The sequence below is a fragment of the Poecilia reticulata genome, linkage group LG11, assembly GCF_000633615.1.
Source record: "Poecilia reticulata strain Guanapo linkage group LG11, Guppy_female_1.0+MT, whole genome shotgun sequence".
Taxonomy (NCBI): domain Eukaryota; kingdom Metazoa; phylum Chordata; class Actinopteri; order Cyprinodontiformes; family Poeciliidae; genus Poecilia; species Poecilia reticulata.
In genome coordinates, this window is record NC_024341.1 from 1,722,188 (window position 1) to 1,733,103 (window position 10,916).

The following is a 10,916-nucleotide window of genomic DNA, read 5'->3' on the forward strand; positions in this document are numbered from 1 at the left end:
GCATGCACAACGTATCACTACTGGCCGATATTAAGACATTTTTAATATATAGCATTGGCCTGATAAAACGGTGCCAATATTTATAACAGATATTTTTTACCATCTTGTTGCCATTTGTTTCTGGACGAGGAGGGAAGGAGGTTGATCATGTGATGTTTGTTTGGTCATGTGACAGTGATGGCGATGCAGCACAGGATTATGGGAAGTTTATCTGGTGAAGTTAGTGGTGTGGTAGTTTTAATCAAGGTGTCAAAAGAGTTGAGAAATATATACATAATGTATACAGTAACAATAAATGCCGGTTATCTGCCATAGCAGTGATTCCTGCTTTTGGTTTTCGTTGCAGTCAGTGGGATTTTAAGAAAAGCTGCAGAGTTGCGTAATGAGCCGGCATCACTTGACCTTAAAAGTTGAACTTTCTAATAGACCAGCTTTTTAACAGTGTGTTTTCTGACTCTTTACCAATTGTTTGCTGTTTTGTGAAAGGACTAGAAAAAAGCCATTGTGTAGCAGTCGCATGTTTGGAGGTCAATGGTATTTTTCTCTGCCCATAAGGTGAAACAGAGGGGCAGACTGCTCTGAAACAAAAACACTAGAGTAGTATGAAAGAGAGCCATGGGGACGTTGCGGATAATCCGCTCCAACTTCAACTTTCAACCTGGGAGCCTTCTGTTGCTCCCCTGAGCTTACCCTGAACTTCACTGGGAAAGGTTCATCTAATGTGGCCTCCTCAGGTAACACGGAGTAGCCGGGGACATCTGGCACGGGGCGTCGTGTTAATTGAGGGCCCCTGGGTGGAAGAGATGCCTGACATCCAAATATTGTTCATGACCGGCTTTGAACCCCTGAGTCGCAAAGTGATCAATCAGGGAGGGAATATATGAGTGTAAAAGCCCTTTGCTGAGCCACTGCAGCTAGGCACCTCTGACTGGGAAACTATGATCCCGTTGGCACGGCGGCGAAAAATGATGAGGAAACAGAGGAATGAAGGAGCGAGTGTGTTGTTAGCTGGAACAGAAAGGCCATGGCGCTTCAACCACCTGTGTGGCAGGAATACTTGGAGTCTGCCACGAGACGGTTCTCCAGGTGTTTACTCTGCCAGGATAACATGCGTTCTACCTGTGGAAACAGATTTCCATCTCTTTTTCATTAGAGCATGTTCAGAAGAACGAAGTGATGCAGATTTCTCTGACCGGTAAGGTGAGTCCATCACATTTTACATCCATTTGTTTAAAACTGACAGCTGTGCTTCAGAAGGTGCCGTGCATTTCTGAACAGTTTTTCATAACTTTTGGTATAATAAAATAATATTTTAAAATTAATTAAAAAAATAAAGAACCTCCTTTAAATTATAATTTATCTGATGAAAAAAATCTCAATATAATCAAATAAATTTAATTCTTTTAAGCTTTGCAAGTATATAAAAAACTACATTTATTTACATGCTGATGCTCTGAATAAGTTCTGATTTGCATACATTACCAGTAGTACACAGCTTTTAATGACTAAGTTACATAAAAGATCAGCTGATCAGTGTTAAAATTGCTTATTAGATTTTGATTTTGCTAACACAATTTTGCTATACACAAAATATTACCATCAGTCTGACAACCATTCAGCTAAATAAAAACATAAGGGGAATAGTTTGAACATAGGCGGTCCTGAAACCCACCGTAAGGTCCAGCCAGTTCAGACAACAGATTGTTTCAGTATTGACTTGCCCTAAACTGTCTGATGGATGCTTAACAGTTTGCCGACAGTTGTTAAGGAAACTGCAAACAAGATTAGGCCCAGTCAAGGACATCACCTCATCAAAAAGTTAAACTGGTATCAAGCCCTCTTTGCAAGCAGATTTGCCTCATAGGACCTGTCTCTGAAAAGCTGCTGCATGTTGATTGAATCCAAATGTGACACAGTTACACTTGTTGAATTAGCCCAGCCTTAACCCCACACTAAGCCTCTCTAACATATTCATGTTGACGCCTTACTTACATTAAAACATTCATTTGGCCATGAATGTCATTTAAGCTTTTTTAATGTTTTGTCTAAACGTTCATAAGGCCGATATACAAATACTCCAATTTATATTCTTTAATAAATTCAAGATTTTTCTCATCTTAAGTGAGTTTGTAGTTAATATTGAAATTATAATATTTCAACATTGAATTCTACTTTGATTTCTGTAGAAGCATTAATGTCAATGTTTGTTAAGTTTACTTTTTTAAGATAAATTTCTGTGTCATTAGAATCTGGATCGTCATATGTCAAACAGCTCAACATACATGACCGAAAACTGCAGTAACACTAATACATAACACGTTTCCAGAATGGTGGCTGTGTTTTAAAAATAAAAAGATTAAATGTGTTAATTCAGCTGATCTTTTATGTAACTTTGTCATTAAATGACCGGCTTTGTAGAATTTAAACAAGTAGAACATTTTGAGTGAGCCAAACGAAAGCTTAGAGAGGCAAAGACACACAAGTTATCTATTGTAAATGTATAGGAAATGTCCACGTCAGATGGACATGGTGGACATGTCCTCTGGTTTTTAAAGCAGATAATGTTCTGTGACTCCATGGAAGTATTTTTGTTCCATCAGTGATCTGTCTGCAGGTCAGACCTGTCTCTGTCTTGTATTCAGAGGCAGATGTAAATGAAGGCAGAGAACAACAACGACGGATTGTTGAGCAGCTAAAAGCACTAGAGCAGCTGTGATGCCAGTATGAATTATGATTTTCCTCACGCTGATTTCTGGTTCTGGTATATCAGTTGTACATCCAGAACTGACGTACAAAGTTCCACAGTACATCAGTTGTGAATGTAAAGAACAGGAAGTCGTTCTGAACGTCCGAACCGGAACACAGAACATGAACACAATGCATCTGAAACATAATTCCCTACCATATATTCTATTCAAGCGATGAGGACTGTGACTGAGTGAAGACTACTGTTCTGTGTTGTGTTGCAATATTTTTAATTCAGTGATTTTGATGTTAATGTACAGGTAATAACATGAAAAATAAACTGACATTAATGAGGACAGTTTTCTATAGGAGAGTTTTACAACATCAGAGTTCCAACAGGCCGTCTAAAATCATTGGGAACAGTATCATGGTGGAAGGATGTCGGTCAGTCGACTCCTTCACCATCTCATGCTTTTCCAGATTTATTTTTTCATAATCAGCCTTCTTCTGCAGAGTGATCCACATTTTTGCTTTCCTATGAATGTGTCCATAATTCATCAAAATACTTAAATATCAGTCAAATTAAATTGGTTTTCAAAGGGTACAGATAGTTTGTCTATGAGTACAAAGTGGAACATGGAGGGGATGGAATAGAAACGGGGGAGCTGCATTATTTGTCTGTGGCTTGTTGCTTTTGTGTATCTTAGCTTGATGTTGTATTAAAATGTGCCATAGCTGCTTCTCCAGTAGAAATGAAGTCTCATAAAGCAGCTGTTTCCCCACCGTGGCACTCAGAGGTTCTTTAAGCCGGGTTCAGTTTTTGGTTTTCTGATCCAAACCATTCTGTTTGGAGACTGTGAACTGTTCAGATCAAAAACATCTTGGCAGACAAAAGGATTGATTATTGTCAAGAACAAAGAGATCAGATCTTTTTTACCCAAACAAGGCTGCTACTCTTCCTGGGTTCCATACAGAGCCATTCTGTTGATTATTTTGTTTGTGTACTGCATTAAAGTTAACTGCAGTAACTAGAATTATGACTTAAAACTGACTAGCTAAGTTATTTTGGGTTTAAAATACAATTCACCTTAAAATTTGATTTCCCCAACTTTATTTCATCCTGATAAATGTTCATGTTTTACCTGAAGAAAAAAAACAATCTCCAAACATAAATTCATAAATAGTGCCAACACACAGTATCCAACCCTGCCATGTTTTACCTGTTTTATTGCTTTAACAATTTAATCATTATCAACTAAATTTGGCTTTTTTGACAAAAACTATATATATATTTTTTACGTTACAGTGAAAACTGATTTTTGTAAAATAATGACAAATAACACGTTAATATAAACAAAGTGATTGCATAAATAGTCACCCCCCTTAAAGTGATTGACTTAACCTAGCAGAGGTCCAGCAAGTTGGTGATAGATTACAATGAGTGGAATGGAGACCAACTGAGCGAACTGTGGAAACATCCTGGAGGACAGTTATCATCCAGCAAGATGACGACCTGGAGCATCCAGCTAAAGATAGATGGACAACAAGTGGGAGGTTCTGGAGTGGCCCAGTCAAAGTCCAGACCTGTTCACAGCTGACCTGACAGAGCTGGAGGAGTTCAGCAGGAAGAATGGAGGAAAAGTTCAGCGTCCAGATGAGCAGAATGACTGAGAGCGATCCACACAGACTCCCTGCTGGGACGGAGCCAGAGGGGCAAATACCAAATACTGACTGGAAGGAGGGAATATTTATACAGTCACTTATTTTATTTTACACATTTTTATTTAATTGTCATTGTTTTGTAGAATTTAGTTACATCGCAAGATTTGCATTTTTTTGTTGTTGCCCATGAATGTCTTGTAAAGGCAATAAAATGATTAAATTAGTAACATCTAATGTAGGAGTTCAGTTCGGTAGTAGCATTGCTTCTAAGTAGGTAGCAGCTTGTGCTAAAACAACCTAACTAGAGTTGTGTTTAATGTTGTTGTAGACACTGCTGGTGAGGACTGAACATGTTTTGCATTGAATTAGTAACATCTTGTGTATTACTTTGTGAAAATTATTCCCCTCATAACAACTGAAGAATTTTGAATCAATGAGTTACAACATTTCATTTTCTTTTGGGATCAATAAAGTATTTTTTGAATGAAACAATCTGTTTGCCATGAATCCACTTGGCTGCTAGAATGGAATAGTTATTACTCATCTAACTACGTTCATTTACATTTTTCTGAGTCAACTAATTAAAGGACTCTCTGAGCTCGCTGCTTTAACACAGCAGCTGCTTACTGTGTAAACTATTTAACGGCTCACGACGGTTTGAAGCTGGTAAACCATCACACATCGCTAACGTCAGGCTCGTGTGAGGCTTAATGATGCAGCATATGCGTAAACTGCCAAACAACAATGCATCCTAATAATGCAAGTCCTTTTGTACTCGGCAGTTAATGAGATTAAAAAGCCACCACTCTGCGCTGCTGCTTGTTGCTTCAACACAAGTCAACGAATTTAAGACACTTTAAGCGTCATATTATATCTGGACCCATAATCACTTTGTCAGGCTTTTTGTCTCAAGGTTTAAGCTGCATTACTGGATTATCAGCGCCTGTGCTGATCATGATCTAGCTGGGAATTAAAGTGTGTCTGAAAGTATAATAGTTAGGGCTTGTTTATTGGAGCAAGAATTATTAGTGCTTTTCTTGTTGGAAGAGGCACATTTACAGAGATCTGTGCTGTTCTATACATGAAACAGTTTTTAGGTAGAACTGCCTCGGATTCCCAGGTTAACACTGAATGGCTGTAATGGTCATCTTCTATTATTTTCTTCATTTGACCAGGTAAAACCACAGTCTCATTTTCAAGAGGGACCTGGGCAGAAATCTGCAGCACACAACAACCTGGTCTTAATTTAGAACTTTAATCAATAATCAACCTGAATTTCAGCTGAATGTGACTGTAAATGGCAGTTATGTTGTATTCCTCTAATAAATATTGCTTATTTTATTATTTCCCTTGATTTTCTAAGGAACACAAGAATACAGGAGGCTTGTTTCTTCAAACTAAACTGTCTTATCTCTAACCAGCAAAAAGAATTGAGATCTTTATTTAACTGAACTGAAATAAATAGTTCTTATCAGAGCTTCATCTTCAGGTGGCTTTAAAAATTGTTATTGCTGGACAGCAGCTGGAGGGAGATTCTGTAAACGGGAAAACCTGAAGGAAAATATCATCATTGTCCAGTATTTATGTGGAGAAGGAAGCAGATGTCACTATTATCGCTGCTGCAGAAATTTATTTACCATATTGATAGCAAAACTCCCAATAACATTTTGTTTCATGTTGATTTTGACTAATTTAAAAGAGACACTAAATCTAGTAGCAGTTTCTGAGTAACTCTGGTTGTTAGAATATTTGAGGAGCACAGCTAGCATTTCCTGGTTAGTCAGGCTACCTGTTCAGGTACTCTGGATGCAACCAGCTGCTAACAGTCTCCCAACTGTAGTTTTAAAATAGTGTTAGCTTCATATGAGTGGTAAGAAAAAGAAAAACATAGAGAATCACTAGTTAAAGAGAGGAAGTGTGTCGGTCTGTCGGAGGCAGAGGAAACGCCAGCGGGTTTTTAACAGTAACTATTTCAAACTTTAGTAATCAGAGCACATTTTAACAAACTGGAGCAGGTTCATGTTTACCTGTCTGAGTTAGGAACAGCTAAATAAGTCACTATTAGCAATGATATAAAGGTACATTTCATAAAGTTTGTCACATAATTGCTGCAATTAGAAACAGTCCAAACCTCACAGACTCATGTGCTAAAAATCTCTTCACAGAACATTCTGTAGTGATTTTTATGAGAGAATGTTTTTGCTACTGTACTCATCATAAAACAGCAGCTTGTATGGGAAACGCTTTCTGCCCATGTACGGTCAGCTTACTCCAGCTCTGTCTGACTCAGGATGGTACCTGAACGCATCTCAACTGCTTCACCAGAACCAGCAACTGTTGGAGGAACCAGACTGGGAGTTCCAGTCTGGTTCTGGTTGTCATTCTTAGCTTGAATGTTTTCTTGTGCTCAGCTTTGGAATCACTGAGGTTATTTCAGTCATCTGAACATCCGGTGCTGAAATATGACAGATCAATGTGTGTTGCTCAGTGTGTTCTGCTTCCTGCAACCTCATGTTTCTGCCTCAGAATCTCAATAAAAAGACTTGATCGTATTAAAGCTTATCCCTCTTTATTGAACAGGGAGCCTGATCAATATGGCTGAGTTCAGACTAAGCATATTATCTGAAATGGACCATGACCTCATCATGTTACCCATGTGCTCCTAATTAATAATAGACAATAAAAAGAGATAGATAGATAGATAGATAGATAGATAGATAGATAGATAGATAGATAGATAGATAGATAGATAGATAGAGATTGTCCCCATGAAAGTGATCAAAATGATCTGTCTTGTTTCAAATCTTTTAATGATTTTATTATAATCATTTTGTCTCATAATTTGATCTTCTAAATCTCTGTGTCAAATGAAATGCTAAATCTAATTTTTACTGTATGTATTGTTGCATGGACAGAGTGGGTGAGTTTATTTTTGTAGCTTGTTTCTCAATCAAAAATGAAATGATGTTGTTCGCTGATTGTACACTTTAATTGGTTGTGCTTTCTCAATAAATATATCTAAAAGCCAAGCTGTTAGAACCATAGTTAGGGGAGTTGGGGGGTCTTGGAGGTAACAGAAGTGTGAGGTCTGTAAAGTCATGCTTCAGTTGGAATAGATGTTTGGGTGAAGATGCTTCTTCCTGTTCATCACGTCGCCTTGTGTGTGTCTGGAGCTGCTTTCCACCCTGGATCTTTTGGCTCAGTGCTTACTGTAGGTGCGGCACACAAAGATCCTAATCTGTGACATTGCCAGTGGAAGTGGCACATCAAGGATTTGCGGAGTGTGAGATTAGTGCCCTACGTCGTCATAAATCTCTGCTTCCCAATTCGGCCGGGTGGTGGCGGGTGGGGCAGTTGCTAGGTGTAGTCTGCGCTCCGTGGATTTGCTGGATCAAATGTTTGTTCTTCTTTGGTGCAACTTGATGAAGTTTTTTGGGGGTTTTTTTTTTTGTTTTTTTGGAGGTTGAGGATGGATATTTCATTTATTTAGCCTGATTGGTTGATCCTGTCTGGTTTTATACTCCAGAGAAAAGATCTGAGGTTAGTTTCTGCTACTCTGTGGCTCTTCATGATGAACTACTGCATACCGGACATGTACGAGATGCCCCATGCTGGGGTTGGGGGCTACGCCGTTCAGGGTGGTGGGGAGCATTGCATGTACCCCGGGGAGGGGGCCGGGTATGGACACTACGAGCCCCAGCCCCTGCATCACCCGCCCTGCATGGAGCAGGCCTGGCCCCCCAGCCAGCACTACTCCTGCTCCTACGCTGCCGGCCCTTCCTCCTTTAAGAACGAGTTCTGCAACATGGAGGTCCCTCTCAGCCACTTCCACCATCAGCCTGAGTATTTTCCTGAGATTAAACCTGATTATTCACATCTGCAGTGGATGCAAGGGGCCCACAGAAAAGGTATGGCATCTGGACCTCAGCGTCAAAATGATTTGTATGAGTGGAGTCAACTACTGCATGTCCAAATCCATACATTGCATTGATTAAGCCAGCCTCCATGAGCTACTTTGATTACATCTATGTGATTATTAGTGATGACTCTGTAGTGATTTATGAATCGATGCTGTGCGGCTTTTTTAAATTAAGTGCGATCAGCATGAAGCCACAACTCCTGGCATCCCGCGGTGGAAGGCGGCTCCAGAGGGTTTGACTGAGACAAGTTTAGGTTCTGTATTGATTGATGCCGAGGTAACAGAAGGCTGATGTTCGATTCATTATTTCTTTTTTTTTGTCTTTTAATAAAGCCCTAAATAGATATTGATCAGTTTGTGCACCTCCGATCCTGAGGACTGACCGGCTCCAAGCTCTGATCTCATTAGGGCCAGAGCAAGATGTTAACGAAGTTAGCTGGAAGATTACTTTGGAAGGAAAAAACTAATCTGGGGCTGGGATTTTACATAACAACACATTTAACATGATATTTTACTCACACATGGTAGAAACTGACAATAGTGTGTGTGTGTGTGTGTGTGTGTGTGTGTGTATGTGTGCGTGCGTGCGTGCGTGCGTGCGTGCATGTGCATGTGTGCGTGTTTGTGTGTGTGATTTACAGTAGTTTCATCTTGATGTCTTTACATTTCTTCCACTTTTGTAATTATAAATCAGACAAAAGAAAATCAATCAAGTTAAAACCTAAAAGAAAACCCAGATTTCTACACCAGTCTGGATTCTGCTTAAGAGTAGAGAAACTTTTGCATTTCGAGATTTTACTGCCTTTATCAAATTTTCTAAGCATATAATTCTGCATTCCTGATGAAGAACTACTTTAAGTGAATAAATGTAGATGTTTAAAACATGCCAGCAGTTCTTTCGCATCACTTGTTGTTGTGCTCAGCAGCAAATCAGCTGTACTGCATCTGAAAAACAGGAGCTTCATGAGTAACTGTTAGATATTCTGTGCTTTAAATACAACCACAATAAAGTGTGTCCCTGTTCTGTGTTTCTGCGTGCAGGTTACATACCGAGCTACCTGGACAAGGATGAGCTGTGTGTAGTGTGCGGGGACAAAGCCACAGGCTACCACTACCGCTGCATCACATGCGAAGGCTGCAAGGTATCATGACGGGCCTTCTGCTTATGTCACACAGCCGCAGCTATCGCTGATCAGCCCTGATCATGCAGCCGCTTCCTCTGCAGGGGTTCTTCAGGAGAACCATTCAGAAGAACCTGAACCCGACCTACGCCTGCAAGTATGAGGGGAAGTGTGTCATCGACAAGGTGACCAGGAACCAGTGCCAAGAATGTCGCTTCAAGAAGTGCATAGCAGTAGGAATGGCAACAGACTGTGAGTACATTAACTCCTATTGTTTTTGTCTTAATGTATGTGTGCGCGTGCGTGCGTGCGTGTGTGCGCGTGCGTGCGTGTGTGTGTGTCTGTGTGTTTAATAGTTTCTTAACCTATTCATCTTTAATCCTTTTAAAACCCGGGGGATGTCTGATAATCAGTACACTAAAACCTTGGTTTCAAATAATCTGCACAAACTGGACATTGACGTCATTTACACACACTGGATGCTTTTAATTAAAAAAATGTTCCACTGCACCTTAAAGTTATTGTTTATTCAATAAAAACCAAAACTGCATTCAACACTTGTTATTTTTGAACAAAGCTATTCAGCATAGTGAATATTTTCCTGAATGCAAAAACAATATTTTAATTAGTACATCCACTTTATTCATACCAGCCATTAAAATATCTGTTATTTCTGTTAAATATTTAATTTAAATATAAAAGTTTCTGCTTATTGCAAATAAAACATGACATTTAGGATTAGAATAAATTACAAAATAAAAACTTTTTAAATAAAATATTAGCTCAATCATAAGAAATATTCTAAATTATTGATTATTTATTGTATTTCACAGATTAGCTTAATTAAAAAACCCTAAAAATTGCAGAGCTCTAATTCACAACTACTGTAATGTAACTAACACAACCCTCAACATGAAGCCTACTTATAATCTATGCTGTAGGAAAAACTGAAAATAATAAAATTATTAATTATTATTAGTAAAAAGAAAAAAATCTTTATGAAATTGTATTTCCAGTTCTCTGCTGTTCATTAGATCGAAAACAAAGAAAGAAAATTCATCTTAAATTATATCTGTCCATAATATCTATTCATTCCAGAGACAAATCAATAAGTCTCATAATTCATCTGTAACAATAAAACGTTTGCTGGTTGTGAATGCAGTGTGTAAGCTTTAGGTTGTGTACTGATTTGTAGCCAGCTGAATCACCCCCCTCTGCCTCCCCCCCACCCCTCCTCCTACTCCTCTTCCTCTTCCTGTCTGCTCTCATCATCCCCGCTCTCCGCCGCTGCGCTCGGCTCCAGTGGTTCTGGACGACAGCAAGAGGCTGGCCAAGCGGAAGCTGATCGAGGAGAACCGGGAGCGCCGGCGGAAGGAGGAGCTGCAGAAGACGGCATGGGATCGACTGGAGCCCACCCAAGAGGAGTGGGAGCTCATCCGCCTGGTGACGGAGGCCCACATGTCCACCAACGCTCAGGGCAACCACTGGAAGCAGAAGAGGAAATTCCTGGTGAGACGTCCCCCCCGCCC

At 39.6% G+C, this 10,916-nt stretch overlaps 1 protein-coding gene across 6 annotated transcripts in view; it reads left to right on the plus strand.

The window, feature by feature from the left end:
- thrb (thyroid hormone receptor beta) overlaps positions 1-10,916 on the plus strand; it is a 102,969-nt gene that overhangs the window by 86,498 nt on the left and 5,555 nt on the right. For 3 of the 6 annotated variants that reach the window (XM_008421263.2, XM_008421268.2, XM_008421264.2), the window contains exons 5-7: positions 9,308-9,408; positions 9,492-9,639; positions 10,691-10,896. In XM_008421263.2, coding sequence (XP_008419485.1) covers positions 9,308-9,408; positions 9,492-9,639; positions 10,691-10,896 — 455 coding nt within the window. Of the gene's footprint in view, positions 1-904; positions 1,196-7,754; positions 8,256-9,307; positions 9,409-9,491; positions 9,640-10,690; positions 10,897-10,916 lie in introns of those variants that run through there. The other 3 variants (XM_008421261.2, XM_008421262.2, XM_008421267.2) reach the window with 2 other exon arrangements.